The 11,980-nt window shown below is 41.5% G+C and overlaps 1 protein-coding gene across 1 annotated transcript in view; it reads left to right on the top strand.

Annotated features, from left to right (window-relative positions):
* Positions 1-11,980, top strand: part of MYBPC2 (myosin binding protein C2) — a 60,428-nt gene that overhangs the window by 46,014 nt on the left and 2,434 nt on the right. Inside the window, exons 23-28 of the mRNA XM_089531512.1 lie at positions 453-541; positions 3,755-3,950; positions 6,167-6,306; positions 6,545-6,704; positions 8,144-8,280; positions 9,802-9,988. Of these exons, the coding sequence (XP_089387638.1) occupies positions 453-541; positions 3,755-3,950; positions 6,167-6,306; positions 6,545-6,704; positions 8,144-8,280; positions 9,802-9,988 (909 nt within the window). The remainder of the gene's footprint in view (positions 1-452; positions 542-3,754; positions 3,951-6,166; positions 6,307-6,544; positions 6,705-8,143; positions 8,281-9,801; positions 9,989-11,980) is intronic.

Genomic DNA, 11,980 nt, shown 5'->3' with positions numbered 1-11,980 from the left:
TTAAAGAAAGATTGCATATTGAAAAAGCAGACTCTGCAAGTCTGAAGTGGAAGCCTTGCAAAGACCTTGTTTACAGACCATTAATGCAACTGTTGATTACCTGAATGGCATTTCATTTCATTTTGCCCTGTTTGGGTAGGCTGAATTTTTTTGCCACCTTACCTGTTCCTAGCTCTGTCCCTAGCACCTTCCATCAGAATTCACATTCCAGCGGTTTAATCCCACAACTCTACACTGGAGGGAAGAACTTCCTAAAGTATTACTGTCACAGGCTCTCCCCTCTCCCTATCCTATCTACCTTACTCTTGTGCCCAAACAACTCTCACTTCGTGTTTGAAAGAGATAAGTCTACAGCACTCACAGATCAGTTTCTCCCTACCTTCTCAGCTCTTTTCACCACCCAGCATCCTTCAGTATTTTCAAGCCTCTTGTTCTCTTTTGGTTTTCCACAGAACAGCCCAAGATCCGTTTGCCTCGCCACCTCCGACAGACATATATCAGAAAAGTCGGGGAACAAATCAATTTGGTGATCCCATTCCAGGTGAGCAACTGGCTAAAAAATATATATATATCTGGACCTCACCACTGGGAATGGACTGTTAAACTGATAGGTAGTTATGTGTCCTGCTTTACAAAGCTCTGTATGACAGGTTGTCATGGGAAAGTCCTGTATTTGAACATCTGTCCAGCCCAATTCAAATTTAAAGCTAAACAATGGGAAGCAGATTCCTAGCAATTACTCATTAACAGTTTACAAGTGAACATCAGGCAGAGTAGGCAGGTACACAGCTCACCTGGTCACCATTTTTTCCACTATTGTGTGCTGTAATATTTTCCTATTTAGTTAGGGAAATTATTTGTACAGTCACCCCTCCTTTCTTGCGGACTTGAGATCTGCGTTCTTGATTATTCATGGAGAGGCGAGCTCCGTTATTCTCACTGGAGTGCATCGTTGCAGCACGCGCCTTGTGCACACTCATGGGCATGGGTCCCATTCAAGCCTAAGGGGCTTGGATATGTGCGAGTCTCTGTTTTCGTGGGATGTGAGTGTCCAGACGGATTCCCAGCGAAAACCGAGGACTGACTGTATATGTAATTATTTGTAAATCAAATTTAGCTAGTGTGGTGTAGTGGTTTGGATGTTGGACTAAGATACATGGGAGACAAATGTTTGAATCTCTGCTTGGCTGTGGAAACCTATTGGGTTTCCTTGTGCAAGCTGCAGTCTCTCAATCTCAGAGGAAGGCAAAGGCAACCCTTCTGAACAAATTCTGCCAAGAAAACCCCATGCCAGGTTCACCTTAGGGTTGCTATAAGTCAGAAATGACTTAAAGGCACATAATAAGAAGAAGTAAGTAGCTTTCCCACCAAAATTCCACAATACCTGGTGGAGTATCTGGGTAAGGTACACTTTTAGTAAAATCTGATTAGAGATGCAGAGTTTTGCAAAGCTACTTATTTGGACAATATTGGCTGAGGGATTCTGGGAGCTGTAATCCTAAAATATATTCCCTGAATCTAGAATGGATGAGAGAGCAATCTGTTAAATCACAAAGCGAGACTAAGGATAGCCAACTATAATAATTCGTAAGTATAGATTGCTGTACAATAGTATGTTACTAGCAGGAATGAACTGCACTTCTGTTCAACTGTTCATTTGTCTTTTCTTTCTGTGATATACTGTGTGTGTGTGTGTGTTTTTAATGAACAGAGATTGTGTAAATTAGTTGCTTAAAATAGCATCTGAAGGGCTATGGAAAGCAACAAAACAATGGTAACTGTGGCCATTGGATTGTTGCCGAACATTTGTAACCCTGACTCTATAGTGAGGTGGCATTTTTGGCAATTGTTGATGCCTATCTATTGCAGCCTTTCAAGAAGCAGCCTTATTTTCTACATCAATAGGAAGGAGCAGCCAATTCTTGCCTTCCCGGCACTGCAATAGTGCCTGTTTCTCTCTGCACCATAAATGCAAGGAAAAGTGAAATCAAGAGAGAACCATATTGACCAGGAACTACTAGGCATGCAGACATTCATCAGGGCCAGAGCCAGGGTCTACTGGGATCCAATCTTTGTGCTTTAGGAATGAGGAAGAGGGCAAAAATTTACTACAGACCAGCTTTTAGATTCCTTTTTTGGAAGTGTGAAGATCAGTAATGAGATACTTCCTTTTGCAATATATGGTTTATTTGCAAATATCCAAGTAGAGCATGAATGGAAGCAACCATGGCACCGTGGTTTCTACCTCTTTTGAAGAAGCACTTCAAAATTCTGATCAAACTCTAATTAAGTACAGATGGCTATATTTTTATGACTGTGAAACATTCTGCTTCTTGTATATGCTATATAATAATGAAAGGAAGAATGACACACTCTTCATGTTATTGGATTAAAACTCCCATTATTGTCTCACCATTGACTATGCTATCTGGCACTGATGGGAGTTGTAGTCTGGCAACACCTGGACAGCCACATATTCCCCATTTCTGATTTATATATCAATTTTCTCAATAATTAGTGGGCTATTTTATCCTAGTTGTGTGCCTCCTCCTATACATCCTATAACCATGATTTACAGTAATAAAGATTAAAATCAGTGAATTTCTTTATTTCTTTCAATTCAGTTATATTACAGTTTTTTGTGGGGTTTTCACGCTATGTGGTATTGTTCTGGAAGAGATTATTCCCGATGTTTCGCCAGCCACAGATGCTGGCAAAAGTGCCAGCAATAAACTCTTCCAGAACACAGCCACATAGCCCCAAAACCCCACAAAAAACTATGGATTCCAGCCGTGAAAGCCTTCAACGTCAAACTGGTTATATTGTTAGATGCATGACGTTTTTTTGCCTGTATTTTTTTAAACTTTATTTTGAAATAAAATAAACTTCCATGGGCAAAATCCATTGCCTCAGATCAGGTTCCCAGAGGGAAGCAGTCTGTATCCAAGATGTTATAGCTAAAGCTTTCTGTCTCTTGCTGTTTATTTGATTTCCTCAGCTGCTTCTGTAGTGTTATTTCTTTTGTACAGAGTTTCTGTGAAAACCTTCCTTCTGTTGGTTATGTATATAGCCCTTATCAAGGTTTTGATGGATAATCTTTAAGAAATCTCCAGGGATTTCTAGTCAATAACTCAGAAGATATGAACTAGACAGTCTGATGCATTAACATGCAATCTTTTTTTTAAAGTATGGTTGCCCTGTTTCTGTAATACTACTGTGAAGATCCTGTGACTCTTCTTGAGCCACTTATGATTCTCATTCTAATTTCATGTGCTGTAACATCCCCTGGCTTTCTAGATGCTTGATCCTGCTCTTGATCTTTATAACTGTGCTCTGGGCACTACTTTTTCTATTTCATGAGTGTGAAAGGTGTGGATAAGAGAGTACCAAAGGGAGAGTGAGTGTGCAAGAGTTATGGAATCCTGTTGAGTTGCAAATGTTGGCTCTGAGTACATACCGTTGATTATATGATATCATCCACATTATTTGGAATCCCTTATCAGTTTTGCCCACTTTGGGCAAATGTATTCCTTTGGACCATGCTGGCTGGGGAATTCTGGAATTAGTAGTCCTTTGGAATAAATTCCCCCCTACCCTGCTGTAATACTGTGTTCCTAAACCCACCTGTGATCTAATAGAGAAGCTTCCCAGATGTAGAAAAGAATACTGCAGGCTTGATGGGGGAGCAACTGAAGAGACATGGTTAGGATGAAGAATCCCGCCATGCTGATCCAAAACATTTTATCAACTCCAGGGTAAACCCCGTCCCATTGTCACCTGGTCAAAGGATGGGCAGCCTCTGAACCCCCAAGAGATCCATGTCCGCACCTCAGATTTAGACACCATCCTCTTCATCCGCAAAGCTGAACGACACCACTCAGGCACCTATGAGCTCAAAGTTCAAATTGAGAATATGGAGGACAAGGCTGCCATCAAGATTCGAGTTGTAGGTAAGGATCATTCTACCTTCTGATGTTACGGTTGCCAAAACAAGTTTTTTTTAAAAAGATAGAAATATTTGTGGGCTGAGGCTGTAGATGTGGGAATGGGGAACTCTTTGGGATGGGGCTTTACCTTAAGCAGTAGCACAGAATGAAAATTGTGATTTTTTTTTTTTTTTAGACTACCATTTCCACAATTTTTGAGCCACTGGCCACGCTGGCTAGGAGGATTCTGGAAGTAGTAGTCCAAACAAGTAACATATCCAAGCTCTTAATTAAGCAAAAAGGGAGGCAGAGAGGAAGTTAGATAATGATATCTGATTTGTAAGTGAAATGTCACCAGGTCAAAGTGTGCAGCAAGGTACCTCCTTTCCTGTTATTTTGTGCAACATTACTTGCCTGTCTTTATCCCAGCTACACTTAGAGATTTTAGGTAGCATATGAAAGTCAGAGGACTGGTTAGCTGAACTTTTAAACTGGAAATGGCCAGGACTGCACCTGCCATCTTCTATGTATGGAGTACCTATGGCCATCTCCTGATGTACAGAGGTGGGGCCAAGGCACTGTTTACATTGAGGGCTGCTTAACACCAGGACAATAGAGCATTTTGTGCAGACAGGCATTTCTGTGCAGAAAGACAGACAGGGACAGTAAATGGCTTTTCTGCTGGAGAAAGTAAGAGGATTCAGTCCCAATGTTCTTTCATTTCTCCTTGCTTTCTCACTGCAGCTGCTAAATTGTTAACAATCCTTAATCCAACCCTGGTCCACCAGTCTCTACACCCCGCCCTCAGCCACCCATGGGAAACCTGGATGCTTGCAACTCCCAGGCCTCAAAGACACAAGGGAGTTGGCACTGGGTAGACCTGCTGGCAGAACATGGAATATGGAATATTAGGGGATATTCAGACGTCTATCTCACTCATGTATTCTGGTTTTGTTGTTCACACTATTTTTTTAATTGGAACTGCATCTCTGCACATCTCAGAGTTCTGTTGCTGACACATGTCAGTACTACGAATAAAGATGGAGTCAATTTGGATGTATATGAAACATGTTTAAGGCATGCAGTGGGTTTTTTGGTATCCTCCCAAAACTTACTTTGCATGCAGAGATTCAACTCATATTCTACCGGGATTATTTTCACTAACCCCTTAGAAAGGAAAAGAGGTACTTTCTAGGATTGCCTTGGTTAACAACTCTCCCCAACAGGTTCTGTCAAATATAGAGGCGTATTTTGTCACTTCGCCTGGTACCCCCTTCTTTCTCCATCTCCACTCTTTCTGTCTGCTGCCTTCTCTTATTAGCCCCCTCCCTTCTCTGTACAAGAGGGAGAGATCATATTACGATGCTCTATATTTAAGCTGACTTGATGGGTTAAGCCAGATGACATCCCTTTCAGTACTGCTGAAAAGACACCCTCCCTCCTCTCTCCCTAGACACTCTGATCAGCCACATCTAATCCCTATTTGGCTGTCAGAATGTCTGAAGCATAATTTAGCATTTTCCACCAAAAGCCTTCTGGGAATCTGCCTTTGAAAGAGGAGCATGCTTGAGAAGGTGTTACCCTCAATGTTGTCCTTCAGTTATCCCAACTGTCATAACTACCACTGGACAGGGCTGGATCCCACACCCTTCTTCCTCCCAATGTGTCTGGGTACATATTTGTAATGTGATGGCATGGCAGCTCCTTGCATCCAGTTTAAACTGGGACGAAATCCTAAATTATTATTTTCTCTTGATTTATTACCTTAGCACTTTGTTCTTCTTGTTGTGTGCCTTCAAGTTGTTTCTGACTTACGGTGACCCTAAGGCAAACCTATAATGGGGCTTTCTTGGAAAGATTTTTCAGAGGAGGTTTGCCATTGAATTGTTTTAATGTATATGTATGTATTGTTATTAGATGCTGCTCACCGCCCTGATTTTCAGAAGGGCGGTATACAAATAAAATTTTATTATTATTATTATATTATTGACCTAAGGACTGGAGCACAGCTTTGGCGCAGCTTCTGGACTCTTAGGAGACATGCATCATTTAAACAGTATACCTCCAAAGTGACTCGAAGCAGCTTTATTTTGGCCTGTCTGTACAGGCCCTTATGAAACAAAGGGCCTGTACAGACAGGCCAAAATAAAGCTGCTTCGGGCATTTTTAGGCCAACAGATCATTCCCAGCTCTCTCCATTCCATAATGACAGAGTCCTTTGCATCCCATTTTGTCTACAGAGAAACCTGGTCCAGCACACAATGTGATGGTGAAAGAAGTGTGGGGTTTCAATGCCTTAATAGAATGGGAACCTCCCAAGGATAATGGGAATTCCGAGATCACTGGCTACTCAATCCAAAAAGCTGACAAGAAGACGATGGTAAGTCAGTGCCTCTTCCCTCTTGGCTTGCCTTGGCCAGTCTGAGGTTTTTTTGGCCTTTGCTGAGAATGGGCACCAGTGTGGATGCCTTTCCCCTTGTGCAATTTGACGTGCATCACAATATACACTGATGGTGCTAAATGTATATAACGACAGAGTACTTTCTAAGATTAACCTTGTCTTTCCACCCCTTACTTCTGTGTTACTAATTCTTTGATCTCCTGCTCTTCTTCCCCAGGAATGGTTCACTGTATATGAGCACAATCGCCTTACCCGCTGCACAGTGTCTGACCTCATCATGGGCAATGAATATTACTTCAGAGTGTACAGCGAGAACATCTGTGGACTTAGTGAGGCCCCTGGGGTCTCTAAAAATACTGCCCATATTCAGAAAACTGGTAAATGCATACATGGTCAAATGGACACATGGGATTGTACCATGCTCTTATCTAAAATGAAGTTGGGGTACACCTACAGTTTAATAAAAGGGGGTTGGGGAAAGGCCTACTTTCATGGATTGTGTGACTGGCAAGCTTCTTCAGAAACTAAGACTGGAGAGGTTTTCTAAGTGTGTGGAGGGGTGCTGCAGGAATGGGGACACATGGAGAGCTAATGGGCGGTCCAATTCCAGACAGTGGCGTCACTAGGGTTGGTGTCACCCAGTGCGGTAGCTCATGATGCCACCCCCCAATGACCTCCTCCCATACCATACCCTACAGAATATTTACTAATGTTACCATAAATCATAATCTCTGTAAGTATACCACTGAATGTTATGCTAATGGCTGTGATATAAACAAATAGCATAAATAAAGTTTACATGTAAATAGTTTCATGTGGTAAACGTTAAAATTGGATAAGACGTGAGTTTTTTTTTAATTTAAAAATAATATTTTTTTTAATTAAATTAAGACAGGGGCCTCTCTTGTCTCCTCCCACTGAGCCTCACCCACTCACAACATCTCTTTAGAGTTTTAAAGGGAGGCAGGTGAATGGCACCGCCAGTATCTTGCAAAAGGCAGATGTTTAGGGAGCAGTGGTGTCACCCCCTGCCCCTTAGGATGCCACCTCGTGCCGTCTCCCACCCTCACCCACTAGTGATGCTCCTGGTTCCAGAGAGTAGTTTAAGGAGCAAGGAGGAACTGGCACTTAGGACTCCTATGTTATTTAAGATCTACTTTGTGATGGCAAGGAACCAGACCTTTATGAATTCCAGGTTCATATGGACCTGATCCACATCTCTCAGACCTCTCATATCAAACTCTTTATTCAGTGTGTTTTGCTGTTGCTGTTGTGTGTCTTCAAGTTTTTTCCAGCTTAGACAGCTCTTAGGCTAACCTATCATGGAGTTTTCTTGGCAAGATTTGGTCAGAGGAGGTTTGACATTGCTCTTTTCTGGGCCTGAGGGTATGTGACCTGTCCAAGGTCACTTAGTGGGTTTCTCAGGTGAAGCAGGGATTCAAACCTATTTGAGTCTTAGTTCAATATTCAAACAACTACAACATTATGGCTTTCCACTTCTCAAATTTTATCCTAGCTACCATTTGAGAAGATGCACCAAAATACACCCAAAATGCATACTTGGAAGAGAAATAAGTTCAGAAATACCATATTTCTAATTAACACAGGAGTGCCAAAATGGGCAGTATATACTTCTGCAAAAGGGATACTGACCAGAAATTGATTGATTGTGCAATTCTATGCATGTCTACTTAAAACTCTGTCCCATTCAATTCACTATTGCTTACTATCTGGAAACTAGATATAGGATAGCAGTCTGTTTTGCCCACCCCTAGATATGCTGATCTATCTCTTAATTTGATCTTTTCCCTACCAGGAATAATCTGTAAACGATTAAACTACAAGGAACATGACTTCAGCATGGCACCTGTATTCCTGACACCACTGGTAGACCGCACAGTAGTGGCTGGATATACCACGGCCCTTAACTGTGCAGTGAGAGGGCACCCCAAAGTAAGTACAAAATGGGGTTGGAGCACATTGGATTGTTGAGAGTGGGTGCATAGAAAGAATGTGGGATGAAAATTAGCAAGGTGGAGGATAAACTGAAAGAATGAATGGGTGGAAGAAAGTACCAATTGAAACTGGTATTTTTCAGTTTTCATTTTGTGCTTTTTTACTTTAACAGCTTTAAGGATAAATAAAATAAAATAAATCATCTTACAGTTGAATCAAGTTGTTGTTGCTATCGGGTGTTAGTTGTGTGTATATGTGCCTTCAGGTTGCCTGTCGACTAATGGCAATCTCAAGAATTTTATAGTATTTTCTTAGGCAAGACAACCTTACTTAGGCAACCTTACTCCGAGGTTGATTTGCCATTTCCCCCCTCTGAAATATCACTTACAGCACCTGGGGTTCATTGTTGGTCTCCTACCCAAGTATTAATAGGTCTTACCCTGTTTATCTTCCGAGATCAGATAGGATCTGGTGCCTTTAGGTTATTTAGGCCCTTGTTGATAATACATTTATATCCTGCTTTCCCCCAGTGAGCTGAAGGTGGTGTACATTGCTCTCCTCCCTTCTTTATCTTCACAATAACCCTGTGAAACATGTTGTGTTGAAACTATGTGACAGGCCCAAGGTTACCTAGTGAGTTTCATGGTTCAATGGAAACTCGAACTTGGATCTCCCAACTGCTGGATTGGTAGTTGAACCTTACTTCAAGAACAGTGTTCTAATTCCTGTTGAGTATTAGGTAACTAGTCATCTTGTAAAATGCTGCTTCCATACTCTTTAATTTTAATATCTGTTCAGTAGTTGTTTAGGTTTTATTTTCAATTATTGTATGATGTAATTGTTCTATAATTAAATTTAACTAAAACAGAGCAGAAACACTGGAAAGGGAGAAGATCCCCCCACACCAAATACAATAGGACCAGTTTGGTGGGGTGGGATGAGGGTGAGATCAGATAAGTTGTGGGTCCTACTCAGCATGGCCCTCTAACAAAGGGGCAATAATAATAATAAAGCCTGAGGCAATAATTCCAGTTTATCTAAGGGTAGGGCTGGCCTTTGCTAATAGGCACCATAAGCTTCTCTTCCGCTAATTTCTTTGAGATGTTTTTAAAAGCCATCCAAGCAGTGTCCGTCAGCACATCTTGTGGCACTGAATTCCCTAAAATAAAATGCATGTTGTGTGAGGAAGTACTCTTTTTTGAATTGAATCTATTGCCAATGGGATGCACTGCCTCCAGACTGTAATCTGAATTGTATCTAGATATGTTGTGTAGGAATGCTACCAGAATAAAAGATAAAATGTTAACTCCAGTTTAGGAAGGGGGATAACATGATTTTTTTGGTTCTTTTTCAAAGCTAAAACAATTAGGAAACTCTGAAATCTGATTTTTGTGCATCAAACTGTGTAGGTAACATAATTCAAGATCTATAAAATAGTGTTTTTAGATTAGGATGATATGTGTTGATTGAGATGTTCAAGCTGGATTCTTTTTAAATTTCTTCTGACCTGTTTCCCAGCCCAAGATCATCTGGATGAAAAACAAAATGGATATTAGTGGGGATTCTAAGTTTTTGCAGAAAAACAGCCAGGGAGTGCTGACCCTCAACATCCGCAAGCCAAGTCCTTTTGACAGCGCCACTTACTCCTGCAAGGCCATCAATGAACTAGGGGAAGCCATTGTGGAGTGCAAGCTGGAAGTCAAAGGTAATGGTGGGGTGAGAAGGAGATGGATTGGAATTTTGTTCTGTGGTTGTGTTTGCCATTGGACTACATCTGGGCATTTACCTTTTCCCACTCCAAGCCTGCCCTTGACTTATACGTGCAGTCGACTTACAGTTGAGTACATACATACAGTATACAGTGCACCTGCGTTATACACGGGTACGCCTTACACGGCTTTCAGCATACGCTTGGAGAAGGGGCGGCGCGTCCCATAAGGAATAATGGGGTGTGTGTCCATGGCGCGCATGCGCTGCTGCACTGCCGCATGCACGAGCCCTATTCATTTAAATGGGGCTTGAGCATAGGCAGAATTCCCTTTACACAGGGGGGGTGGGGTGGAACGGATTCCCCGCATAAAGGAAGGGCAGACTGTATACCTAATCTACAATATGCAGAAGGCTGGGGTGATGGGATGGGAGAGGAAGATGATAGAGCTCACTAAAGCTTAGACATTGGTTTGATTTTGGATGCTGCAGCTCAGTTCTGAAACTTGAGAACTAACAATAACGAATAGGAACCTTGATGTGCAGAGTGACTTTCTCTGACGAGTCCCATAAACATCACTTCACACTGGTCAAATGGCTAGGCATCCCTAAAAATTTAGGGAACCTGCAGCCCAACATAATGTTAGCTTCCAACACCAATCAGCCATAGCTGGCAGCTGAGTGATGATAGGAACTGCAATCTAATAACCAAAAGGCCACAAGTATCCTACCCTGACTCTGGAAAACTCTCTCCTTAACCTTTAATGCAACAGGCCTTTCTCTTGTCTGCTGCCTCCTGGGCAATTTTAATCACAGTGTAGCACAGAAGTACACAGCTCCCAAATGTGTACAAATCCTTCTAAATAGTAATACACATGCTTATGGGTTGTTGTAGTTGGCATCTGCAAGTGCATTCTCACGTTAGGTGTTGGTGTCAGAGGCCATGTTTCTTTGTTGTAGACAAATTCAATTCCTGAGCTTCAGATATCCTTGGCAGCAACATTCAGCACTTTTGGGCAGCTGCTGAGATTCCAGGCACTGTGTCAGGTCCCAAAGGCACAGATGGCTGCCCTGGGAATCATCTGGTGACTAGCTGGGAGCTGCCGTTTTACATTTCATACAGTATCTTGGATCAGTGACACACTGGTGGGCACTTTAGCAAAAAGCAGGGCTTTTGAAAGGGGCCCTCTAACCTCTGGGAAGAAAACAATTAACTTTGAGATTGGTTCCACTTTAGTCTGATAATATTGCCCTGCTTTAACAAAATTGCTGCCATTGTAATTTCCATTTGATTGCCAGGTTTAAACATCTAAGTTTCATCATTATGGTAAACCCTGGAGTGGAGAGGTTGGGACTTGGAGCAACAGTGTGTTTGTTCTCTCACATTATTTGGCAATACAGGTTGAGTCTCTCTTATACAGAATTCCTAAATATTCAAAAACCCACATGGGTGACTGAGATAGTGAGATCTTTGCTTTCTGATGGTTCAATGTATACAAACTTCATTTCATGCAGAAATTATTAAAACATTGCATAAAACTACCTTCAGGCTATGTGTATAAGATATGTATGGAACATAAATGAATTTCATGTTTAGACTTGGGTTCCATGTCCAAGATATCTCATTATATATATGCAAATATTCCAAAATATGAAACATTCCAAAATCCATAACATTTCTGGTCCCAAACATTTCAGATAAGGGAGACCCAACCTGTACAATAGTCTCTGGGCTGAAGTATGGCAATCCTATATTTTGTTTTTGATAATGTGCACAAAACAGACAATAACACTTCACACAAGGACCAGTGTTACCTTCCGTTGAACCCTTACATATTCGTGAAAGAATATGCAAAATGAAACGAGGAAGGATTCTGTGCAACCCAAAGGCTTGCACATTGAGAAAGCAGCAGTTTAAGCATCTGAATTATTTTGTTTGGCAAAGGCTATATCATATATTATATCAACACTACTGACATACACAGAGAAC

Source organism: Sceloporus occidentalis, unplaced genomic scaffold (genome assembly GCF_023333645.1).
Source record: "Sceloporus occidentalis isolate IW3139 unplaced genomic scaffold, rSceOcc1.0.p SCAF_7, whole genome shotgun sequence".
NCBI classification, from domain to species: domain Eukaryota; kingdom Metazoa; phylum Chordata; class Lepidosauria; order Squamata; family Phrynosomatidae; genus Sceloporus; species Sceloporus occidentalis.
Note: the sequence above shows the minus strand (reverse complement) of the source record. Positions and strands in the feature narration are given on the sequence as shown.